General features: G+C 34.2%; 1 protein-coding gene across 2 annotated transcripts in view; it reads left to right on the top strand.

Moving 5' to 3' along the window:
- Positions 1 to 27,191, top strand: part of LOC142344830 (dynein beta chain, ciliary-like) — a 270,411-nt gene that overhangs the window by 203,414 nt on the left and 39,806 nt on the right. For both annotated transcript variants that reach the window (XM_075396813.1, XM_075396814.1), the window contains exons 57-62: positions 5,392 to 5,487; positions 5,921 to 6,157; positions 6,945 to 7,121; positions 7,529 to 7,753; positions 8,512 to 8,718; positions 11,733 to 11,881. In XM_075396813.1, the coding sequence (XP_075252928.1) occupies positions 5,392 to 5,487; positions 5,921 to 6,157; positions 6,945 to 7,121; positions 7,529 to 7,753; positions 8,512 to 8,718; positions 11,733 to 11,881 (1,091 nt within the window). The remainder of the gene's footprint in view (positions 1 to 5,391; positions 5,488 to 5,920; positions 6,158 to 6,944; positions 7,122 to 7,528; positions 7,754 to 8,511; positions 8,719 to 11,732; positions 11,882 to 27,191) is intronic.

The following is a 27,191-nucleotide window of genomic DNA, read 5'->3' as shown; positions in this document are numbered from 1 at the left end:
CTCCTTCTTTGGACTCTGCGGATTTGATAAAGCAGTTGGCGGACGCAATTACTTGTAAGAAGAACGATCCACTGCCCGAGTGGAAGTTTGGCACAATACAATGGTGATCCCCTGCAGTGGCACGAATGGTTCGGACAATTTAAAAGCGCCATAGACTCACAGTCCTTGACTGATGACGTCAAGTTAACATACTTAAAAACTCTTGTAACTGGAAAAGCTAAAACCGCCATCGCTGAGTTCGCATACTGCGGTGTAATGTACAAGGACGCACTTAGAACACTCGAACGTAAATTTGGCCAACCACAGGCAGAAGTCAGTGCACACTTAGAAAAACTCAGCTCTTTTCCACCACTAAAGATGCACAATAGTGATAACATCATAAACTATTCTGCAACAATTTCAAGTCTTGTTGGGGTCTTTAAATCACTTTCATATGACGCAGACCTTAAGAGCGCCTCACTTCTCAATACGGCTGTGCAAAAATTGCCGCCCAATCTGAAAGAGTCTTGGTCACTCTTCACAGTGAAGAAACATTGGGTTAAGCCAACACTCCTTGACTTCAACGATTGGTTGAAGGAGAAGGCCGAGGCACATGATTTAATGAAACAAACTTCGTCGAAAGCAAAAACTGAGGATAACACCAACTCAGTAGTAAAGACCAAAGTTGCCTCAAGAACTTTTGCTGCTAATACACAAACTAAGGGCACTCAGAGACCAGCCTCAACATCGGCAACGCCTGCAACCCCTCGCTGCATCGTGTGTAAAGGCAATCATCGCATCTGGGAGTGTAGGGTATTTAAAGAAAAGTCTCCCACTCAGCGAGCAAAGGTAGTGGCGGAAGCAAAACTGTGTTTCTCATGTTTGAGAGAAAAGCATATGTTTAGGCAATGCCCAAATCCCAGGAAATGCAGGAAGGACGGTTGCAACAGCTCCCATAACACACTTCTCCATGGAGCTGAGAGGGTTTATCCATCAAAATCCCCTTCAAACGGCAACAACAGTAACTCTAATGCTGGCGCAAATCAAAGTAAACTTCCTAGTGTCCAATCATCGAGTAAGACCACAACTTTGTCATATGTGAGTAATGTGAAAGGCCTCCTTCAGGTGACTGAATTACAGTTAAAGAGCCCTTCCGGTAAAGACACCACGGCTTTAGTTTTGTGCGATACCGCTTGCAGTAACTCTTGGGTGTCCAATGATCTTGCAAATAGACTTGGTTTGCACGGTACAGCATTGAAACTAACAGTCAAGGGTATAAATACCGAGGAGGTTGTAGACACTAAGTTAGTTGAACTAATTGTAACACCACGCGACAACCAAGCATTTGAACCATTTAAAGTCAGCCCTTACGTAAAGGAAAATTTGAATGTAGGCGCCGATGTCATTAACATTAAAGCACTTCAGGAAACATACCCGCACCTAGCAGTTCTAGACCCAGTTACATATTGCTATGGAAACATCGAGATGATACTTGGACAGGATGTGTATCATGCCATCCGCCCGTTAGAGTACTTCGCTGCCGACGAGAAGTCCTCGCCCTTCGCTGTTCGCTTGCCCATAGGTTGGGTTCTAAGCGGCCCTCTACCGTCGTCTTCAGGTTTAGTCTCGACTTGTTTCAAAGCTAATTTGGAGCAGGATTTTGAACTCGCTAGTCAGGTAAAATCTTGGTACGACATGGAGTCGTACGGCGCACTTAAGCAAGTAGACCCACGATCCGCCTCGGATGCGCGTGCGCATGAAATTCTTGAAAACACCACCGTGCATAATGGAAAAAGGTACGATGTAGGAATGCTATGGGCTGAAGATAACATCGAACTGCCCAACAATTATTTGTCAGCACTTGTTCAATTAAAGTCTTTGGAAAAGCGGCTAACGAAAGATCAGACATTAAGGGAAAAATACTCGAATACCATCAAAGATGACTTAGACAAAGGCTACGTAGTAAGGGTCAAAGATGCTCATAAGGTGGAAAGTCGCTCGGAACGAGAGTGGTACCTACCACACCATCCGGTTGTTAACCCGAACAAGCTGGGCAAGGTTCGTAGGGTACTAAACGGAGCAGCAAAATTCCATGGCGCATCTCTCAATAAGTCATTACTCACCGGACCTGACCTACTGCAAAACCTAATCTATGTACTCCTACGGTTCAGACAACATCCATTTGCCGTATCCGCCGACATCGAGGGAATGTTCCTCCAAGTTGGAGTGTTACCATGTGATCAGCCATCATTGCGCTTTTTGTGGCGGGAGGACCCCACATCAAATGTTGTGGTACACCAGTATACGCGCCACATCTTTGGGGCAAAAGATTCGCCCACCTGCGCCAACTACGCACTTCAGCGCACGGCACGCGATAATGCTAAGGAGTACCCAGAAGCTGCGAAAGCCGTCCTTGAGAACTTCTACATGGACGATTACTTGGACTCTGTGGAATCCCCCGAGAGGGCCCTCATTAGGTCGAAGCAATTGGTACATCTTCTCCATCTAGGTGGGTTCAAGCTTACGAAGTTTGTAAGCAATGTACCAGATCTGGCTGACCGAATTGATGGGTCTACTCAATCCACTGAACCGAAGGTCATCGTTTCATCGAAGGAGGAATCAATGCACGTGCTTGGGCTTAAGTGGGATCACAACAACGATACTCTGGTTGTGAGTAGGGGTACTAACAGCACCATCACGAAAAGTTTAACACAGCGCTTGGTCTTAAGTCTTGTGTCAAAGGTCTACGACCCAATTGGTCTTGTCGCACCTTTCACTGTTGGTGCTCGGTTAATCTTGAAAGACATTTGGCGTGTCAATGGACAAAGTTGGGATGACGAGTTACCTAAGGACACAGTTGATAGATTCCTTGCCTGGTGTATTGAACTGCCGCGGTTAGCTGAGATCACTATACCGAGAAGTTACTTTTCAGGACCATTCCAACATCTTGAACTCCACATGTTTGGTGATAGCTCGCAAGACGTATTCAGTGCAGTAGGTTTTCTCAGGGCTCAAGTAACTTGCACCTCCGGGGAGATTAAAACAGAGCTGGCGTTTGTCTTGGGCAAGGCCCGTGTTGCACCTATGAAGGTAATGACAGTTCCTAAGTTGGAATTACAAGCCGCTCTCCTCGCTGCCCGTTTAAAAAGGGAAATCTGTCGAGCATTAACGGTTACTGTGGATAAAGTCTTTATGTGGACAGATAGTACCATCGTCTTGCAGTGGATAAACTCAACAAACAAACACCCCATCTTCATTGCAAATCGTGTTAGTGAAATCCTGGAGAACACCAGCGTTGACCAATGGAACCACGTCGCCACTTGTGATAATCCGGCAGATGCTGGCACGCGTGGCATGTCCGCTGAAGTTTTGCAATCAAGTAGCTGGGTGAGGGGTCCTGACTTCTTGAGAACTAAGCAATTCCCTTTTGTGCCAAATACTGACGTCGTTGATAACATCAAACTCGACGTTGTAACCAAGGAACAAGATGATGACTCCATCTCATCTTTAGCCGCATCCGTAACCAAGCCCCCTAAGGAACAAAGTATCAATCTAATCCCGTTTAATAAGTTCAGTTCTTATCAAAAATTACTGCGGGTCACCGCATATGTGCTCCGTCTTTTACCATCTCATGAAAGTTACCGTACCGTAGACGGCAGCATAGCCGATCCTGTTGAGCTTGACGAAGCCGAGCGTCATCTCCAGTACTTGGTTCAGGAAGAGTCCTTTAGTACTGAAAGAAAGGACCTTCTCGACAACAAATCCGTTAAGAAGAGCAGCCGCATTGCTCAGTTCACTCCGTTTATTGGGCCTCATGGTCTCATCCGTTCTTCTGGTCGACTCCGACGGCTAGTGGAAATTGACTTTGACACTAAGCATCCTATCGTGCTGGATGCGCGTCATACTTTTGTTAAACTGTTTCTGCGGCATGCTCATTTGAAGAACCATCATCAGGGCATCGATTACTTACGGTCAAAGGTACAGGAACGTTATGCCATCCTAAAACTACGCTCCACACTGCGTTCCATCAAATCAAACTGCGTCTTGTGTAGAAAGTTCCGTGCAGCAACCATTCAACCTATCATGGCAGACCTCCCAAAGGAGAGACTGGCATACCAGTCTCCTCCCTTTACCAACACCGGGGTTGATTACTTCGGCCCATTCTACGTCACAGTTCGTCGGACTACCGAGAAGAGGTGGGGATTTCTCTTCACTTGTCTCACTACTCGTGCTGTCCATGTTGAAGTTGTCCCGTCCATGGACACTAGTTCTTGTGTAATGGGAGTGGAGCGGTTCGTCTCCCGTCGGGGTACTCCTGCTATGATTTGGTCGGATAATGGTACGAACTTCATTGGAGCGGAGAAAGAGCTCCGTGAATGAGTGGAAAAATGGAATACGCTTAACATTGCCACCGAACTTGCACATAAGGGCATTAAGTGGAGGTTCAATCCACCCAGTGCGCCACACCAAGGTGGCATCTGGGAGAGGCTAGTTCGAAGTTTTAAAAGAGTACTGTACACTATCCTCGGTACGCGTCGCCTCACGGATGAGGTGTTGAACACTACCTTTTGTCTGGTCGAATACGCACTAAACTCACGTCCCTTAACGCCCGTAAGCGCCGACCCGTCCGACCTAGGCGCTATAACACCTAATCATTTTCTACTCGGTAACCAAGCAACCAGAATTCCGTCTATCGTTGGCGTCGACGAGTTCGATCATCGTAAGCGATACGCCCGTGCACAGTCATACGCCAATGCAATTTGGGCACGTTGGCTCAAGGAGTATGTACCTGCGTTGAACCGTAGATCTAAGTGGCAGACGCCTGCCGAGCAGCACCTCAAGGTCGGTGATTTAGTTTGGATCGTTGAAGAAAGCAACCCTAGGGGTTACTATCCAACCGCTCGGATTGAGGAACTTCGGTACGGCTCCGACAGCGTCGCCCGCTCCGCCGTCTTACGCACGTCATCCGGATCGCTCGCCCGCCCACTCGTTAAGCTTGTACCGATCCTCCCAACATTTTCTTCCGGGCCGGAGGATGTTACCGAGTATACTAAATGAGCAGTCTATTTAAAGAGCTATTTAAATAAAGCGAGAATCTATCCAGCGAGAAACTTTATTACGTCATAATCTCTTAACCATGTAAGCCTTACAAAAAGATCAAGCTGGATTTGCCGGCCCATTGAGAGGGGCCTTTGGCCTTAATACGTTGTTCAATACAGGCACTTACAAACTGCTGTCTTTATCGTGGTTTACTCGAGAATTGAATCTTTATCGAAAGAGTGTTTCCGTCACCTTTAAACAGAATTGAATTAAATTTTATGTTTGAAGAAACCTTTTTTGCTAATTCAATCTACAAATAAATTTAAAAACCTAAAAGTATGTGCTCACAGCTTGTTTTGTTTTGTCCTCTAGGTTGACCTGTTGACCCCTGAGCTGCGAGACAGTGTGTCCAGCTTTGTCGCATACATCCACACAAGTGTGAACAACATGAGCCAAGTATATTTGGAGGTAATCTAATATTCGTTACTTAATGTCATTCTGTTTTCATCTTCAGCTTTCCGAAACAACTGGAAGTTGCTTTTTACTTTTAGCTTTGTCGGTGGGAAAAATTATGATAGGCATGTTGTGTGGTTTGAGAAATCACTGGCATTTTTGAAAATCGATTTAAAAGAAGAATTGACTTCCTAACCTCGTTCAATTGAAGAACTCATCCACTTTTTAAGAAGCTGTGCAGTAATTGTCAACTATTTTTCACCAACTGATTCTCTAACAAAGCCCCCAAAATGAAACGTACGCTGCTGTTGAAGCAAAGACGAAATTTAAAAACAGTTTACACTTTTGGCTGGTCTGTTTTTTAATAAATGCGAGACTGATTAAATCGCCAGTAAAAGATTTCACCAATTTCGGTCAACCAAGTTTTAATACTTTTTGTTAATATTAGAACGAGAAGCGATACAACTACACCACCCCCAAAAGTTTCCTGGAGTTGATCAAACTGTACCGGTCCCTGCTTGAGAGGAAGCACGCGGAGCTACTTGGGAAGATGGAGCGATTGGAGAACGGGTTGCTGAAGTTGCAGAGCACGGCTAGTCAGGTGGATGCTCTTAAAGAGAAGTTGGCTGTCCAGGAGATACAGCTGGCTCAGAAGAATGACGACGCTGATAAACTCATTTTGAAGGTTAGTCAGAATAAAACGTGACACACCTCATCAAAGCACTCTTGCAAGAAAGTTTTACATTTTAAACCCACAAAAATGCAATCCTAGACTCATGAAAAGACCATGCTCGACCCTAATTTGTTATGAAAAGACCTAATCTGGACCCATGAAAAGACTTTGCTCCGACTTCAACTAGGAGCTGGACTGTGTATTTATAGTCAATAAAGTCTCCCCCTACTAGAATTATAAAGTCTTCATAAGTCGAGGTCTAAACCTGGGTGACAAAAGTTAACACAATAATCTGTATAAGGTCAATTTACGTTATCAAATGTGGCTGACATTGAAATGAAAATGATCCAGTATTATTTCTAGGTTTGTGAGAACTACCGGATCTATTATGTTTTGCCCCCCCCCCCCCCGGTGTTTTCTATGCTGCCCGCAGTTACAATTTAGCACGTTACTGCATGTGCGCCTGGTGGCGTAAAAGTTGCCCACTAAGCTGGGGGGACAATAAATCCAAAATACCTAAGAGAAATACTCTCATACGTTTCTAAGAGAGAATCGTATTCGGCTCCCTATCTTAGTAGACGTAGTTTCTATGCGCCAGGGGCACGTGTCATTTTTACAAATTGGTGTTTGAAAACTCATAATTTGTACCTGCAGGTTTTTGTACGAATACCGAGAACGCGGTGAAAATAAATATTTCACCGCATTTCTTACGAAAATTTACCGCCAAACCTCGACCCGGGTGGATCCCGAGTTTATCATCAAGATTCGCACAGAAATGGTATCGTTTGACTGTATGTAGGTTGGAGCTGAGTCGGACAAAGTGGCGAAGGAGAAGGCAATAGCAGATGAAGAGGGCAGGAAGGTGGCTGCCATCAATGACGAGGTGTCTGCCAAACAGGCATCCTGTGAGACTGACCTGAAGAGGGCAGAACCCGCCCTGGCTGCGGCCGAGGCTGCACTCAACATTTTGGACAAGGTCACATTAAACAAATATCGCATCTGTTCAGCCTGCGTTTGTTTTGGATTCCGCAAATGCAAATAAAAGGATGATACGAAAACAAACCCCGTTGATAAATCCGAGAATAAATATCCGTTAACGTGAATTCAACATCAAGGATCAACGAAGACTTGTTATATCACATATTTTTTAAAATTGAAGTTCTAGGGAATATATCTGAAAGGCTTGGACTGCACTATGCGCAAGCGTTGACAGCGAATCCAGCTAAAAATTTATATTCAGAATAAATCTTATCAGAAAATAACTAAGTTGTAAAGTCGCAATGTATATAGACAATTTATCAACAGGGCTAAACATTTTCCCGTAAACGTAAATTTTTGTGTATCGCATTTACTTCAACTTCAGTAATTTCAACATGATTTTAGACCAACTTGACAGAGCTGAAATCGTTCGGTTCCCCTCCGGCAGCTGTGACGAATGTGACAGCAGCTGTGATGGTGTTGCTCCTCGGAGGACAGAGTGGCAAAGTGCCAAAAGACAGAAGCGGGAAGGCTGCTAAGAGCATGATGGCCAAAGTGGATGAATTCCTGAACAATCTCAAAAATTATGACAAGGATCATATTCACGAGAATGCTATCAAAGCTATGCAGGTACAAAAATTATACAAAAATTGATTGAGATTTGGTTGAACTTGACATGATCAGAGGTAATTTTTGAGCCCGGACCTGAGTCTCATAGAATATCAGTACTGAAACATTGTATTCCAATTGTATATCATCGGCCCAGTACTGTATCAGTGTATCCTAAGAGTATCATGCTACCTCATTATGTGCAGTTTAAGTATCGTAGATATTTTTTATTTTTTCTGACAATAGACTGAACATCCTTTGTTTTGATTGGCATAATTAATGTTTATATGGAAATCATGAAAAAATAAGAAAATTTCGAAAAAAATTCTATCGTCCAAAAAATAAATTTTGGATGATGCTTTTTTTTAGCATGACTATGATATTACTATCTTAGAACATTGCAAATAACGTTTTATCATTAAAAAGTACCAGCCAAAACCAGCAAATACACGCCCAGGGCCTGGAATCTGACGAATTTCGCAAAATCTGCAATTTTTGGTCCAATTTGCCGATTTCTATGTTTTTTTTTCTGGTGTTAATTGAGTAATACATGGTTTGGGGATTGGTATGCTATGTGACGAGGGTCCGGGTAACAATTAATTGAGCTGCGGATCAACATGTGCCTGGAAATTGCTCCAGAGCCATTGTTGAGGTAAGATATCAAAATTAACTCTTATCTGAGTCACATAAATCCTAAACCTCGACACGCGACCTGATGATGATCTTCAGATATTTATGGTCAAATATAGATCATGCTATGCCACAATGTGATTGTTTAGGACTATCTAAACAACGAAGAGTTCAACCCAGACATAATAGGCAAGAAATCCTTTGCAGCAGCCGGACTCTGCTCCTGGGCCATCAACATCGTCAAGTACTACGAGGTCTTCTGTGATGTCCTCCCGAAAAGACTGGCTCTCGAAGAGGCCAACCGGGAATTGAATGCGGCTAAGGAGAAGTTGAGTGGCATACAGGCCAAGATTGCGGTTAGTATTTTTTTCAGCAACTGAAAACCGTAGCGCATGGTAGAAATCATCCTAGAATTCATTCCAATCTTAATGGATAAGACTCCCAAATTTAGATATCTTTAAAGGACGCACGGGGACTTTTTCAACAATTCATAATTCATGACGGGGTGCTTACTTACTTCTCATAGCTCAAAATTTTAACAAATAAACCTCTGAATTGGGTGACTAATCTTTGTTTTTTTTCAGGCAATCCACTTTAGAATATCGTCATCACTATCATCATGTTAGAACTTGGAACTATACTGTTGCTCCAGAATGTCTAGCATGGCAAGGTTAGAAAAAGAATAATTGCTGTTTTTGTAGATTTTTATTAATTCTTAATTAATGATTTCAATTTAATAAGTGCAATTTTTAAATATTACATCTTGAAGGTTGCAATTTGCAAGGGTAGTCTAATGATCTGTTCGGAGTTGTCTTTTATACTGGATACTTTTTTTGTAAATGTTTTTTTAATTTTGCGAGACGTTCGTTGCACTCGCCACCGACTTGCCAAGCTGATTTCTATGTATAAATCTAACCTTTAAAACTTTATGAGGAAAAATTTTATCTGACCAAAAATTCTGTACATTGTCACACAGGATCCAATTATATAGCACATGAAACCAAGGGATCATCATCGTAGTAGAAGGGCTATGTAAACGTTATAAGATCTTTGTATGGTATCCGAAAGGCGGCATAGAGGCGTAGATGTGGTGAAATCTCCCCTGAAATACATTGCTCAGCCCGTTTTTTCCCGAAACCAGTCATATTTCAGTCAAAATTTGCCCTCTTTGCCGAACACTGATGATTGTATAATGCTTTTTTGCTCGCTTTCCTTGTACTTCTTCATATTATGATCACATGCAATGTGGTGTGTATATTTGTGAGCTATTGCACTGAAGAGATACAGTGCCATAGCCATTGTACACATCGTACACATTGCTTCATTGGGTTTACTTTTTTTTTAAAAAAAAGATGATGTACTTCATAAACATTCTATTTTGGCCTGGAATACAGCGCTCACTACTTGAACTACGCTTCTTCCGAAGTGCAGCAGTTTTTCCCTATGATATATTTTGTTAAAATCGAATGCACCGATGGATGAGAATAATCTACAGAAACAGACTTTGGTTTCAGTAGGGGACTCTTTTTTTAAAAAAATCGCTCATCTCATTGTCTCTTTGTTCTACGATTCGTAAGTTTTTTTAGCGTCCAATTCAGCACTCTACCGACTGTGCTTCAAACAAAGGCCATTGATATAAAGGGCCTGCCTGGCCGTCCCGTATATTAAAAAGTTGTCCAGGGTCAGTTTTTGTGGTTTATTTCATTGCCACAGAAAGACGCTTGTTGGTATTAGATTGCATCAGGCTGGTTCATAGAGAAACCGAAACATTTATGAGCTCGACCTCAGTTGGCCGAGTTGTCCAAAGAAAAGCCATAGAGATATTGTCTATTTTTTTTCTAGTATATACTGTTCTCAAGACAAGTCCCTCAACAGTCCCGGTTTTAATTACTGACAAAAATCTCAAAACGATTTTAAATGCTGAATTTTTATTCAAAATTTTTTGCTATTTAATTACTCCTGTCGGCAGAACACCATGGAGCAGTCGTGGAAACAAAACAAGCGTCACGAATTTTAAATTCTGAACTTTTTTGAATCTTTTTGAATTGCTCTCGACCGAACTTTAAAACAATTATTAAATTTTGCTTCACAGAAATTCATTTCGGTTAAAAAGTTTCTTCAAAAAAATTATAACTATCTTAATTGAAATTCAATATGACCACAGCTAAGGAACACAGGCTGAGAGTTTGATTTTTACCCAAATTTCCAAACCTTTCAGTATCTAATTTATACACTTCGAAAGAGGTTTCTGAATACCATTTCAAAATTTTCAAAACAAAATTGATATTCTTTTGATTTTTTTTCAAATGCAGTCAGTTTCGATATGAGATTGATCTGAGAAATAGATGCTTGCTTTTACAAGCCATATCAAGTTTTTATCTTAAAAAAATCTTAAAAGCAAGCCTTTTTGAACCAGAGGCAAATTAAAGAAAAATTTAGAAAATAAGCAAAACATGGCAAAAATAGAGCATAAGCAATAATTTTTTGTAATGAATGCGGGATTTAAACCGTTATTCCGACTACTCGAACTGATAATTCTAGTTATTGCAAACAATTGACCTTTCTGGCTCGAGCAACCAAATTGATTAATTCTTAACTAAAACAAACTTATTCCAAAATTCAGGTAATACAACGATCAATACAACAGTTCCCCCAATACAAAATGTCCAGCTAGCATAAAAGTTTTCACTTTACAATTTTATCTTAAAACTTATAATTGTTTACTTAGGTCTTTTTAAAATTGACCACAAATTTTAAAAAAAAATGATTATTAATGGCTCCCCAACGAAGTATGAAGCAAATATTTTAAACCTGTGTGTCTTTTTATGCAAAGTTATTGCGTGACCATTTTGTTCTTGAACAATCTTCGAATTTCATTTCTCGAATAATTATTTCAAGTTTGATTTCTTGATTTATGAGTGACCTGAATTGATTTTATTCAGAAATTAAGTCGGCTGCTAAAACAGATTCGATTGTAAGATAAGCAACCAAAAGACCCTGATAGTCGAGAGGTTAACGTCAGTAACTCAGGAAGTCGAGGGTCCGAACTCGTCCGTACTCGTTAAGAGTAAGCAAAATGATTTGCACCAATAAATATTTATATAGGCTAATGCCCTTTCTGCATTAAATAGCCCTGCCTGTGATTCGGGGGAAAATTTTTCCGACGTTAATTGGTTTATATTTATTGTTGCGTTCAAATTTATTTAACCAGTAATAACTGGTTATACTTTTTTTAATCAAATTTTGATGAAAATTCGAATTGACACTTCCCAAAAAAGTTTATTTCCCCAATAAAAGTTGCAGATTTTATTTAAAAGTAGTGCTTAGAAGCCCCAAAGAGGTTTAATTGGGAGCCTGTGAACTTTTTCAGGGTCTGGAGGCGCAGCTGAATGGTCTTCTAGGAGAGTTGCAGGCTGCGACAGATGAGAAAACTGCATGTCAAGAGGAAAAAGACAGGACCAACCTCACTATTGAACTGGCTAACAGACTAGTCGGGGGACTCAGTAGCGAGAAGCACAGGTGAGATAATTATAAAAACATAAAACACATGATTTCCAAGTGCATATTTTTAAATTATCAATGATATACTACTCGGTAGTGTATATTAGTTATTTCTTTAATTAGTTATATCAACTACGAAATAATATGTTATAACGTCTAACGTAGTGGACAAGTTGTAGTAATCATTTTAATTGTTCTAGACATGATTTTTTCGGAAAGTTACAACAGAGAGAAAGTTATATGCCAGAATTAAGCATACGATAGTAGTAATAGTCAAGCAAGAGTGGGGGGGGGGGGGGGGGTAAAAAGACGTACCTATGTATAAAGATTACGTATAGCCCATTTTCCATCAAATCCCAAAGACGTACCTCACAGCATGATACCCACGCTGTTCACACGAGGGGGATTAGCAAGATAATCTCTTAATATTAAATAAGTAAGGTCATTTACCCATTCCCATATTGCAGTTTACTAACTTCAATTGCCAAGGACGTACCTCACAGCATGATATCCGAGCTGTTCACGCGAAGGGGATTAGCAAGATAGTGCCTTAACAAGAAAATAAGAAGGTCATTTACCTTCTCCCGGAATGCAATTTACTAATGTCAATTTCCAAAGACGTACCTCACATCATGACACTCAAGCTGCTCACCCGAAGGGGATTAACTAGGCAATGTCTTAATATTAAATTAGATACTATGACTCATTGACAGTTACTTACGGCTTACGTGATTTTCGAAAATGTACCTCACAGCATGATACCCAAGCTGTTCACACGAAGGGCATTAGCAGGATAAAGCCTTAATAAAAAACTGTTTAGGTCGTTTACCTTTTCCCATATTACACTTTACAAATATCAATTTCCAAATATGTACCGCACAGCTTGATACCCAAGCTGTTCACACGAAGGGCATTAGCAAGATAAAGTCCTAATAAACAACTATTTAAGACATTTACCCTTTCTCATAGTAAACTTTTCTAATGTAAAATTCCAAAGAAGTACCTCTCAGCATGATACACAATCCGTCCACACTAGAGGGATTAGCACGATAGCGCCTTAACATCAAAATAGTTGGGTCATTTACCGTTTCCTATAGTACACTTTAATAATGTCGATTTTCAAAGACGTACCTCACAGCATGATACCCACGCTGTTCACACGAAGCGGACCAGCAATATAATCCCTCAATAACAAATTAGGTAGGTCATTGACCCCCTCCCACGTTACACTTTACTAATGTCAATTTACCAAGACGTACTTCACAGCATGATGCCTAAGCTGTTTACACGAAGGCGATTAGCAAGATAGAGCCTTAACAACAAATTAGTTAGGTCATTAACGTTTTCTCATATTACACTTTACAAATGTCAATTTACAAAGACGTACCTCACCACATGATGTCCGAGCTTTTCACACGAAATGGATTAGCAAGATAATCCCTCAATAACACTTTCCAATTCTTAAGGGAAAAAAGACACCATTGTCCTCAAAAATACCCATTTATTGGCAACAAGCACCCAATTCTTGACACGAAACATCCAATTATTGCCAAAAATAGCAAAATATTGAAAAAAATACCGAATTCGTGCCAAAAAGAACCAATTATAGCCAGAAAATACCCGTTTCTGTTCCAGTAATACACCATTTTTATCAAAAAAGCAGAATTCTTATGTTAACAAAAATTCGTAGCTCCTGCCCACAAAAAACCCATGTCTAGCAAAAACTGCCCAGTAATTGCCAAACGAAAACACTCAAATCTTGCCAAAAATACCCATTTTTACCACAAAGTGGCAATATCTTGTCAACGAACAACCAAACTCTACCTAATTTATTAGAATTTTTGAAAAAAAAATACCCAAATAGTAAACAAAATAACAAAATTTCATCAAATATTCATCCAAAACATATCATAAATTAGCCAATCTTGCCATCATCTGTATTTATCAAATTTCTTCCCGACAATCCAATTATTTAGTGACCTTACAAAAATCAACTTTAGACATCATCTTTTGTGTAGACGAATCTGCTCCGCTGATTGATATAGGTTTTCTGAGCACAAACTTGTCACGAATTATTTACTATCTTCTAAAATTAGTCATAAAATGTATCAGTTTAATCATAGTAGTTCAACAATTACGTCCTACTATCTTCAAAATTACGGATAATTAGGTGATCTCATCCATGTAGGTGGGTCACTTACCTCTTTGAGAGAAAGTGTAGTTCAACTACTTCGTATGATTGCCACAATTGCGGATATCCAGGTATTAAATGGGCTCATTGAACTAATGTAAACAAAGTATTAGCCACACTAATTGCGATATGATTATTCATACTTTATCAAAGCATGCACAGCTCACGTGATATAGGTCTTACTCATAGTATCGTAATAATTATTTCACTATTGCGTCATAATGATTTCATTCTTTATCATGCGGTACAAACAAAAGTCCAATTCATTGTGCTTCTTTTTTCCTTCTCTCCAACAGCTCAACAATAGCTAGCTTTTTTTCTTGTCTTGAGACAATTTCTTTCTCCTTCTGTTGCAAAACTAAGTTATCATTTATAAACCTTTCAGTGAAGATTCGTCATCTCCAGGACCTCTTCTTATTTCCCATTCCACGTAAGTCATTTCTGTTATGAAATATGAAAACAAGCAAGAAAAAACAAACAAATGGCTATTTTTATCATCGTACTCATTCGCAAATAGCATCTTAATTCTTCAGAGAGAAAGATTCAGCAATAGAGGTAATTTACCCTTAGCTTTAATTTTTTTTTAGTATTTCAACCGTCTTCAACCAAAAAAGGCTGCAATAATGAACATCAAATCTGTGAAATTGAACGAAAATCTCAAAGCGCACATCTTCTTCCCAGATTTCAGTGATGATGTTGCAATTATTAAGGAGAGAAAAACGTGCTACGGCTGGGTAGCTGATCCTCCATTCTCAATTCCGAGGCAGCTTCTGGTCTTCATTATTGCTATCGAGAATTTGCCTGAAGTCTCTGTACCATAAAACCAGACAACTGTAGACTTCTACAAAAACCACATCGAAAACACAAATTTGCAAGTGTCAGACAACACAGAACTGAGTAGATCAGTCCGTGAGCAATTCTGTGATTATAAGTTGTCCTATAGAACAATGTATGAAAATCAACTGGGATTTCTTGAGGAGGAGAGAGAATTTAAATTTGGTGTGTCTGACGAGTATGACAATTTGCAGAAGCAGTAGCCTCAACTGGATTGTGACGACTGGGAAAATGGGTCGTTGACAGAGAGTATTATTGCAAGTATAGAGGAAGAGAACGCACTTGACCTCAAGTTAGGCAGCAGAAACTGCGACAAGGCAGTCCCCTTTTCGTGTTTTACTACAGAAACTGGACAAGATACAATGAAAGAAATACAGGGAGAAGCGACTGTTGAAAATACTTCACTCAAGTCTGCCAAAACACTCCGCAGTAAATTAGTTGATGAATGTGCAGATAACCAAGATCATATTTTTTCTCATGATGCATTTGAAGCTTTATCTGAAAAAACTTCCATCAAATGTGAGCAACCGGCGTATTGTACACAAAAGACAGTCAAGAAAAGGGCTCCTGCTGTCAATAACCCTGAGAGAGAGGGAAGTAGAAAGCCAGAAGTTGATGAGAAGGAAGAAAAAATGTGTCCTCCATCCGGCAAATTGAGACGACATACTGATAACTAAACTAGCAATCTGAGAAGTTATTCCTTCGGCTGAACATTTTTGTTTGTATTTCCTGTATAATTTCATATCTTATACTAGTATTTTTTGTGATGACTGATTGGCTGATTAAATTGGAATATTCTGTTTTTAAACTCAGAAAAGTTGAATCTCATGTATGCTTTTGAATTAATACTTTGATACTAATATTTAATTGAGTTTTAAGAATGCATTTTTGAAAACAATTTTTTTCAAAAGTTCAGTTTTGAATTTAAATATTTCTCGAAAAAAGCTTGTGTTGTATTATCTGTTTTTTCTCGAGAATGCGGGTTAATAGTCGTTGCAGAGACTGTAAAGTTGATTGGAAATAATTGGGATTGAAATGATATGGTTATCAGATCATGGACCGTAGTCGACATTCGACCACAAAATATCTGAAAGGTTCTCATGTGGATAAGTTTAAAAAGAACTTGTTTTCAAGTCCCTGAATGAGCTGAAAGACCAGATTTATGAGGTAGAAATGAGCAAGACACGTATTGAACATAAAGAACCAATAATTGTTGGGTTCTTTATCCCCCTTTACGCCAAATTACAATGTTTCAACTTAAAAACATTTTCTTATCCTCTTTCTGCGATCCAAACAAATATGAGTTGATTGAAATGGATACTGACGGTCTTTACTTGGCACGTAGTGAGGAAAATTTTGACGAATTCAGTTGACCAGAATTGCATCCATTGTGGTACTGGATGATGCAAAGCGATTGCAGTGATAATTTCGCTGCAGACTCTAGCAACAATTGTTTACTACGAATACTATGCAATAATCATGGAACCTTTGGTAAGAGAACAACTGGTTTTTCTTAAGACGAATTTTCGGTGAAGAATTTTTAGATATAGATACATACATATCATAAAGTATAAAATTTACAATTTTTTAAGTGGAAAACTATTTCCATTAGTTTTTTTTATTGTTTTGCAAAAAAATTGTTTTACTAAAGGAAAATATTTTTAACAAATGTAATTTTTATAAGGTTTGGAACAAAAAATGTAAATTTTGATGTGCTTTAATTTTCTATTTTTACATTTTTCACTTTTTGAAGAGTTTTTATGTAAATTTTTTATTTGGTTTTTTTAAAAATGTTGTTTTAACTAAAATAATTTTTTTAAATGTCGTCTTTTACATAAGGTTTTAACCAGAAATTTATATTTTGTTTTTTTTTCTATTTTTTCCGTTTTTCAGTTTTGTAAGTTTTTTTGTAAAATTTTTAACTTAATTGTTTTTTTTTATTAAAAATTGTTGTTTTACTAAAATAATTTTTATTTTCAAAAATGTCATTTTTTACATAAGGTTTTTAACCAAAAATGTATATTTTGTTGTTTTTTAATTTTCTATTTTTCCATTTTTCAGGTTTGGAAGTTTTTTTCATGTAAAATTTTCAATTTAATTGTTTTTTGTTAAAAAATGTTGTTTTAATGAAATAATTTTTTTTCGAAAATGTCGTTTTCGTTTTTTAAATAAGGTTCTTAGCCAAAAATGTAAATTTTGTTGTTTTTTATTTTTCTAGTTTTACATTTTTAAGTCTTTGAATTTTTTTTCATGTAAAATTTTCAATTTCATTATTTTAATAGTCGTTGCAGAGACGGTAAAGTTGATTGGAAATAGTTGGGTTGGAAATGATATGGTTATCAGATAATGGACCGTAGTCGACATACAACCACAAAATATCTGAAAGGTTCTCATGTGGATAAGTTTATTGACAACAGTTTTTTCAAGTCCTTGAATGAGTTGAAGGACCAGATTTTTGAGGTAGAAATGAGCAAGACACGTATTGAACATAAAGAACCAATAATTGTTGGGTTCTTTATCCTCCTGTACGCCAAAATTACAATGTTTCAATTAAAAACATTCTGTTGTCCTCTTTGTGCAATCCAAATAAATATGAGTTGATTGAAATGGATACTGACGGTCTTCACTTGGCACGTAGTGAGGAAAAATTTGACGAATTCAGTTGACCAGAAATGCATCCATTGTGGTACTGGATGATGCAAAGCGATTGCAGTGATAATTTCGCTGCAGTCTCTTGCAACAATTGTTTACTACGAATACTATGCAATAATCACGGAACCTTTGGTAAGAGAACAACTGGTTTTTCTTAAGAAGAATTTTCGGTGAAGAATTTTTAGATATAGATACATACATATCATTAAGTATAAAATTTACAATTTTTTTAAGTGGAAAAGCATTTCCGTTAGTTTTTTATTGTTTTGCAAAAAAATTGTTTTACTAAGAGAAAAGATTTTTAAAAATGTAATTTTTATAAGGTTTTAAACAAAAAATGTAAATTTTGATGTGTTTTATTTTTATATTTTTACATTTTTCAGTTTTTGAAGGTTTTTCATGTAAATTTTTCATTTCATTTTTTTAAAATTGTTGTTTTAACCAAAATAATTTTTTTTAAATGTTGTCTTTTACATAAGGTTTTAACCAGAAATTTATATTTTGTTTTTTTTTCTATTTTTTCCATTTTTCAGTTTTGTAAGTTTTTTTGTAAAACTGTTTAATTTAATTAATTTTTTTATTAAAAATTGTTGTTTTACTAAAATGTTTTTTTTTTTCAAAAATGACGTTTTTTACATAAGTTTTTTAACCAAAAATGTATATTTTGTTGTTTTGTATTTTTCTATTTTTCCATTTTTCAGGTTTGGAAGTTTTTTTCATGTAAAATTTTCAATTTCATTATTTTTTCATTAGAAAATAATTTTTTTTCATAATTTTCGTTTTTTACATAAGGTTTTTAACCAAAAATGTATATTTTGTTGTTTTTTATTTTTCTATTTTTCCATTTTTCAGTTTTGGAAGTTTTTTTCATGTAAAATTTTCAATTCAATTGTTTTTTATTAAAAAATGTTGTTTTAACAAAATAATTTTTTTTCGAAAATGTCGTTTTCGTTTTTTTCATGTAAAATTTTCAATTTAATTGTTTTTTGTTAAAAAATGTTGTTTTAATGAAATAATTTTTTTTCGAAAATGTCGTTTTCGTTTTTTAAATAAAGTTCTTAGCCAAAAATGTAAATTTTGTTGTTTTTTATTTTTCTAGTTTTACATTTTTAAGTCTTTGAGTTTTTTTTCATGTAAAATTTTCAATTTCATTATTTTAATAGTCGTTGCAGAGACGGTAAAGTTGATTGGAAATAGTTGGGTTGGAAATGATATGGTTATCAGATAATGGACCGTAGTCGACATACAACCACAAAATATCTGAAAAGTTCTCATGTGGATAAGTTTATTAACAGTTTTTTCAAGTCCTTGAATGAGTTGAAGGACCAGATTTTTGAGGTAGAAATGAGCAAGACACGTATTGAACATAAAGAACCAATAATTGTTGGGTTCTTTATCCTCCTGTACGCCAAAATTACAATGTTTCAATTAAAAACATTCTGTTGTCCTCTTTGTGCGATCCAAATAAATATGAGTTGATTGAAATGGATACTGACGGTCTTCACTTGGCACGTAGTGAGGAAAAATTTGACGAATTCAGTTGACCAGAAATGCATCCATTGTGGTACTGGATGATGCAAAGCGATTGCAGTGATAATTTCGCTGCAGTCTCTTGCAACAATTGTTTACTACGAATACTATGCAATAATCACGGAACCTTTGGTAAGAGAACAACTGGTTTTTCTTAAGAAGAATTTTCGGTGAAGAATTTTTAGATATAGATACATACATATCATTAAGTGTAAAATTTACAATTTTTTTAAGTGGAAAACCATTTCCGTTAGTTTTTTATTGTTTTGCAAAAAAATTGTTTTACTAAGAGAAAAGATTTTTAAAAATGTAATTTTTATAAGGTTTTAAACAAAAAATGTAAATTTTGATGTGTTTTATTTTTATATTTTTACATTTTTCAGTTTTTGAAGGTTTTTCATGTAAATTTTTCATTTCATTTTTTTAAAATTGTTGTTTTAACCAAAATAATTTTTTTTAAATGTTGTCTTTTACATAAGGTTTTAACCAGAAATTTATATTTTGTTTTTTTTTCTATTTTTTCCATTTTTCAGTTTTGTAAGTTTTTTTTGTAAAACTGTTTAATTTAATTAATTTTTTTATTAAAAATTGTTGTTTTACTAAAATGTTTTTTTTTTCAAAAATGACGTTTTTTACATAAGTTTTTTAATCAAAAATGTATATTTTGTTGTTTTGTATTTTTCTATTTTTCCATTTTTCAGGTTTGGAAGTTTTTTTCATATAAATTTTTCAATTTCATTATTTTTTCATTAGAAAATAATTTTTTTTCATAATTTTCGTTTTTTACAGAAGGTTTTTAACCAAAAATGTATATTTTGTTGTTTTTCTATTTTTCTATTTTTCCATTTTTCAGTTTTGGAAGTTTTTTTCATGTAAAATTTTCAATTCAATTGTTTTTTATTAAAAAATGTTGTTTTAATAAAATAATTTTTTTTCGAAAATGTCGTTTTCGTTTTTTTCATGTAAAATTTTCAATTTAATTGTTTTTTGTTAAAAAATGTTGTTTTAATGAAATAATTTTTTTTCGAAAATGTCGTTTTCGTTTTTTAAATAAAGTTCTTAGCCAAAAATATAAATTTTGTTGTTTTTTATTTTTCTAGTTTTACATTTTTAAGTCTTTGAGTTTTTTTTCATTTAAAATTTTCAATTTCATTATTTTAATAGTCGTTGCAGAGACGGTAAAGTTGATTGGAAATAGTTGGGTTGGAAATGATATGTTTATCAGATAATGGACCGTAGTCGACATACAACCACAAAATATCTGAAAGGTTCTCATGTGGATAAGTTTATTAACAACAGGTTTTTCAAGTCCTTGAATGAGTTGAAGGACCAGATTTTTGAGGTAGAAATGAGCAAGACACGTATTGAACATAAAGAACCAATAATTGTTGGGTTCTTTATCCTCCTGTACGCCAAAATTACAATGTTTCAATTAAAAACATTCTGTTATCCTCTTTGTGCGATCCAAATAAATATGAGTTGATTGAAATGGATACTGACGGTCTTCACTTGGCACGTAGTGAGGAAAAATTTGACGAATTCAGTTGACCAGAAATGCATCCATTGTGGTACTGGATGATGCAAAGCGATTGCAGTGATAATTTCGCTGCAGTCTCTTGCAACAATTGTTTACTACGAATACTATGCAATAATCGCGGAACCTTTGGTAAGAGAACAACTGGTTTTTCTTAAGAAGAATTTTCGGTGAAGAATTTTTAGATATAGATACATACATATCATTAAGCATAAAATTTACAATTTTTTTAAGTGGAAAACCATTTCCGTTAGTTTTTTATTGTTTTGCAAAAAAATTGTTTTACTATGAGAAAAGATTTTTAAAAGTGTAATTTTTATAAGGTTTTAAACAAAAAATGTAAATTTTGATGTAATTTATTTTTATATTTTTACATTTTTCAGTTTTTGAAGGTTTTTCATGTAAATTTTTCATTTCATTTTTTTAAAATTGTTGTTTTAACCAAAATAATGTTTTTAAATGTTGTCTTTTACATAAGGTTTTAACCAGAAATTTATATTTTGTTTTTTTTTCTATTTTTTCCATTTTTCAGTTTTGTAAGTTTTTTTTGTAAAACTGTTTAATTTAATTAATTTTTTTATTAAAAATTGTTGTTTTACTAAAATGTTTTTTTTTCAAAAATGACGTTTTTTACATAAGTTCTTTAACCAAAAATGTATATTTTGTTGTTTTGTATTTTTCTATTTTTCCATTTTTCAGGTTTCGAAGTTTTTTTCATGTAAAATTTTCAATTTCATTATTTTTTCATTAGAAAATAATTTTTTTTCATAATTTTCGTTTTTTACATAAGGTTTTTAACCAAAAATGTATATTTTGTTGTTTTTTATTTTTCTATTTTTCCATTTTTCAGTTTTGGAAGTTTTTTTCATGTAAAATTTTCAATTCAATTGTTTTTTATTAAAAAATGTTGTTTTAATAAAATAATTTTTTTTCGAAAATGTCGTTTTCGTTTTTTTCATGTAAAATTTTCAATTCAATTGTTTTTTATTAAAAAATGTTGTTTTAATAAAATAATTTTTTTTCGAAAATGTCGTTTTCGTTTTTTACATAAGGTTTTTAGCCAAAAATGTAAATTTTGTTGTTTTTTATTTTTCTAGTTTTACATTTTTAAGTCTTTGAGTTTTTTTTCATTTAAAATTTTCAATTTCATTATTTTAATAGTCGTTGCAGAGACGGTAAAGTTGATTGGAAATAGTTGGGTTGGAAATGATATGGTTATCAGATATTGGACCGTAGTCGACATACGACCACAAAATATCTGAAAGGTTCTCATGTGGATAAGTTTATTAACAACAGGTTTTTCAAGTCCCTGAATGAGCTGAAGGACCAGATTTTTTAGGTAGAAATGAGCAATACACGTATTGAACATTAAGAACCAATAATTGTTGGGTTCTTTATCCTCCTGTAAGCCAAAATTACAATGTTTCAACTTAAAAAACATTTTCTTATCCTCTTTCTGCGATCCAAAAACATATGAGTTGATTGAAAGGGATACTGACGGTCTTTACTTGGCACGTAGTGAGAAAAAATTTGACGAATTCAGTTGACCAGAAAGAAATCCATTGTGGTACTGGATGATGCAAAGCGATTGCAGTGATAATTTCGCTGCAGACTCTAGCAACAATTATTTACCACGGATATTATGCAATAATTATGGAACCTTTGATAAAAAAAACAAATGGTTTTTCTTAAGAAGAATTTTCGGTGAAGAATTTTTAGATATAGATACATACATATCATAAAGTATAAAATTTCCATTAGTTTTTTATTGTTTTGCAAAAAAATTGGTTTACTAAAGGAAAATATTTTTAAAAAATGTAATTTTTATAAGGTTTTAAACAAAAAATGTAAATTTTGATGTGTTTTATTTTTCTATTTTTCCATTTTTCAGGTTTCGAAGTTTTTTTCATGTAAAATTTTCAATTTCATTATTTTTTCATTAGAAAATAATTTTTTTTCATAATTTTCGTTTTTTACATAAGGTTTTTAACCAAAAATGTATATTTTGTTGTTTTTTATTTTTCTTTTTTTCCATTTTTCAGTTTTGGAAGTTTTTTCATGTAAAATTTTCAATTTCATTGTTTTTTCATTAGAAAATGTTGTTTTACTAAAATAATTTTTTTCAACACTGTCGTTTTTTACATAAGGTTTTTAACCAAAAATGTATTTTTTGTTGTTTTTTATTTTTCTATTTTTTCCATTTTTCAGTTTTGGAAGTTTTTTTCATGTAAAATTTTCAATTTAATTGTTTTTTATAAAAAAATGTTGTTTTAATAAAATAATTTTTTTCGAAAATGTCGTTTTCGTTTTTTACATAAGGTTTTCAGCCAAAAATGTAAATTTTGTTGTTTTTTATTTTTCTATTTTTACATTTTTAAGTTTTTGAAGTTTTTATTATGTATAATTTTCAATTTCATTATTTTAATAGTCGTTGCAGAGACTGTAAAGTTGATTGGAAATAGTTGGACTGGAAATGATATGGTTATCAGATATTGGACCGTAGTCGACATACGACCACAAAATATCTGAAAGGGACTCATGTGGATAAGTTTATTAACAACAGGTTTTTCAAGTCCCTGAATGAGCTGAAGGACCAGATTTTTTAGGTAGAAATGAGCAAGACACGTATTGAACATTAAGAACCAATAATTGTTGGGTTCTTTATCCTCCTGTAAGCCAAAATTACAATGTTTCAACTTAAAAAACATTTTCTTATCCTCTTTCTGCGATCCAAAAACATATGAGTTGATTGAAAGGGATACTGACGGTCTTTACTTGGCACGTAGTGAGAAAAAATTTGCCGAATTCAGTTGACCAGAAAGAAATCCATTGTGGTGCTGGATGATGCAAAGCGATTGCAGTGATAATTTCGCTGCAGACTCTAGCAACAATTATTTACCACGGATATTATGCAATAATTATGGAACCTTTGATAAAAAAAAAACAACTGGTTTTTCTTAAGAAGAATTTTCGGTGAAGAATTTTTAGATATAGATACATACATATCATAAAGTATAAAATTTCCATTAGTTTTTTATTGTTTTGCAAAAAAATTGGTTTACTAAAGGAAAATATTTTTAAAAAATGTAATTTTTATAAGGTTTTAAACAAAAAATGTAAATTTTGATGTGTTTTATTTTTATATTTTTACATTTTTCAGTTTTGAAGGTTTTTCATGTAAATTTTTCATTTCATTTTTTTAAAATTGTTGTTTTAATTAAAATAATTTTTTTTTAATGTCGTCTTTTACATAATGTTTTAAACAAAAATATATATTTTGTTTTTTTTTCTATCTTTTCCAATTTTCAAAAATGTATATTTTGTTGTTTTTTATTTTTCTATTTTTCCATTTTTCAGTTTTGGAAGTTTTTTTCATGTAAAATTTTCAATTTCATTATTTTTTCATTAAAAAATGTTGTTTTACTAAAATAATTTTTTTTCAAAAATGCCGTTTTCTAAATAAGGAGTTTAACCTAAAATGTATATTTTGTTGTTTTTTATTTTTCTATTTTTCTATTTTTCAGTTTTGGAAGTTTTTTTCATGTAAAATTTTCAATTTCATTGTTTTTTCATTAGAAAATGTTGTTTTACTAAAATAATTTTTTTCAACACTGTCGTTTTTTACATAAGGTTTTTAACCAAAAATGTATATTTTGTTGTTTTTTATTTTTCTATTTTTCCATTTTTCAGTTTTGGAAGTTTTTTTCATGTAAAATTTTCAATTTCATTATTTTTTCATTAAAAAATGTTGTTCTACTAAAATAATTTTTTTTGTAAAAATGCCGTTTTTTACATAAGGGGTTTAACCAAAAATGTATATTTTGTTGTTTTTTATTTTTCTATTTATCAATTTTTCAACGTTTGAAGTTTTTTCAATGTAAACAAAAAAACTTCAAAAATTGAAAAATGGAAAAAAAGAAAAATGGAAAACAACAAAAACCTTATGTAAAATACGACATTTTCGAAAAAAAATTATTTTAGTAAAACAACATTTTCTAATGAAAAAACAATGAAATTCAAAATTTTACATGAAAAAAACTTCCAAAACTAAAAAATGGAAAAATAAAAAACAACAAAATATACATTTTTGGTTAAAAACCTTATGTAAAAAACGACCTTTTCGAAAAATACATTATTTTAGTAAAACAACATTTTTTAATAAAAAAAGAAATTAAATAAAAAATTTTACAAAAAAACTTACAAAACTGAAAAATGGAAAAAATAGAAAAAAAACAAAATATATTTTTTTGGTTAAAACTTTATGTAAATGACGATATTTAAAAAAAAATTTTAGTTAAAACAACAATTTTTAAAAAATGAAATGAAAAATTTACATGAAAAACCTTCAAAAACTGAAAAATGTAAAAATAGAAAAATAAAACACATCAAAATTTACATTTTTTGTTTAAAACCTTATAAAAATTACATTTTTAAAAATCTTTTCTCTTAGTAAAACAATTTTTTTGCAAAACAATAAAAAACTAATGGAAATGGTTTTCCACTTAAAAAAATTGTAAATTTTATACTTTATGATATGTATGTATCTATATCTAAAAATTCTTCACCGAAAATTCTTCTTAAGAAAAACCAGTTGTTTTTTATCAAAGGTTCCATGATTATTGCATAGTATTCGTGGTAAATAATTGTAGCTAGAGTCTGCAGCAAAATTATCACTGCAATCGCTTTGCATCATCCAGTACCACAATGGATGCATTTCTGGTCAACTGAATTTGTCAAATTTTTTCTCACTACGTGCCAAGTAAAGACCGTCAGTATCCATTTCAATCAACTCATATTTATTTGGATCGCACCAAGAGGATAAGAGAATGTTTTTAATTGAAACATTGTAATTTTGGCGTTCAGGAGGATAAAGAACCCAACAGTTATTGGTTCGTTATGTTCAATACGTGTCTTGCTCATTTCTACCTCAAAAATCTGGTCTTTCAGCTCATTCAGGGACTTGAAAAACCTGTTGTTAATAAACTTATCCACATGAGAACCTTTCAGATATTTTGTGGTCATATGTCGACTGCGGTCCATTATCTGATAACCATATCATTTCCATTCCAACTATTTCCAATCAACTTTAAAGTCTCTGCAACGACTATTAACCCGCATTTTTGAGAAAAAACAGATATTACAACACAAGCTTTTTTCGAGAAATATTTAAATTCAAAATTGAACTTTTGAAAAAAATTGTTTTCGAAAATGCATTTTTAAAACTCAATTAATTATTAGTATCAAAGTATTAATTCAAAAGCATACATGCGCTTCAGCTTCTCTGAGTTTAAAAACAGAATATTCCAATTTAATCAGCCAATCAGTCATCACAAAAAAATACTAGTATAAGATATGAAATTATACAGGAAATACAAACAAAAATATTCAGCCGAAGTAATAACATCTCAGATTGCTAGTTTGTTATCAGTATGTCGTCTCAATTTGCCCGATGGAGGACACATTTTTTCTTCCTTCTCATCAACTTCTGGCTTTCTACTTCCCTCTCTCTCTGGGTTATTGACAGCAGGAGCCCTTTTCTTGACTGTCTTTTGTGTACAATACGCCGGTTGCTCACATTTGATGGAAGTTTTTTCAGATATTGCTTCAAATGCATCATCAGAAAAATTATGATCTTGGTTATCCGCACATTCATCGACTACTTTACTGCGGAGTGTTTTGGGAGACTTGAGTGAAGTATTTTCAATAGTCGATGCTGCCTGTATTTCTTTCATTGTATCTTGTCCAGTTTCTGTAGTAAAACACGAAAAGGGGACTGCCTTGTCGCAGTTTCTGCTGCCAAACTTGAGGTCAAGTGCGTTCTCTTCCTCTATACTTGCAATAATACTCTCTGTCAATGACCCATTTTCCCAGTTGTCACAATCCTGTTGAGGTTACTGCTCCTGTAAATTGTCATACTCGTCAGACACACCAAATTTAAGTTCTCTCTCCTCCTCAAGAAATCCCAGTTGATTTTCATACATTGGTCTATTGGACAACTTATATTCACAGAATTGCTCACGGACTGATCTACTCAGTTCCGTGTTGTCTGACACTTGCAAATTTGTGTTTTCGATGTGGTTTTTGTAGAAGTCTACAGTTGTATGGTACAGAGATTTCAGGCAAATTCTCGATAGCAATAATGAAGACCAGAAGCTGCCTCGGAATTGAGAATGGAGGATCAACTACCCAGCCGTAGCACGTTTTTATCTCATTAATAATTGCAACATCATCATTGAAATTGGGGAAGAACATGTGGGCTTTGAGATTTTCGTTCAATTTCACAGATTTGATGTTCATCATTTCAGCCTTTTTTGGTTGAATTAACCAAAAAAGGCCTACTAAAAAAAATTGAAGCTATGGTTAAATTACCTCTATTGCTGAATCTTTCTCTCTGAAGAAATAAGATGCTATTTGCGAATGGGTACGATGATAAAAATAGCCATTTGTTTGTTTTTTCTTGCTTGTTTTCATATTTCATAACAGAAATGACTTACGTGGAGTGGGAAATAGGAAGAGGTCCTGGAGATGACGAATCTTCACTGAAAGGTTTATAAATGATAACTTAGTTTTGCAACAGAAGGAGAAAG

This window comes from Convolutriloba macropyga, chromosome 8, assembly GCF_964194025.1.
Source record: "Convolutriloba macropyga chromosome 8, txConMacr16.3, whole genome shotgun sequence".
NCBI classification, from domain to species: Eukaryota; Metazoa; Xenacoelomorpha; order Acoela; family Convolutidae; genus Convolutriloba; species Convolutriloba macropyga.
This window is presented reverse-complemented; position numbering and strand designations above follow the sequence as displayed.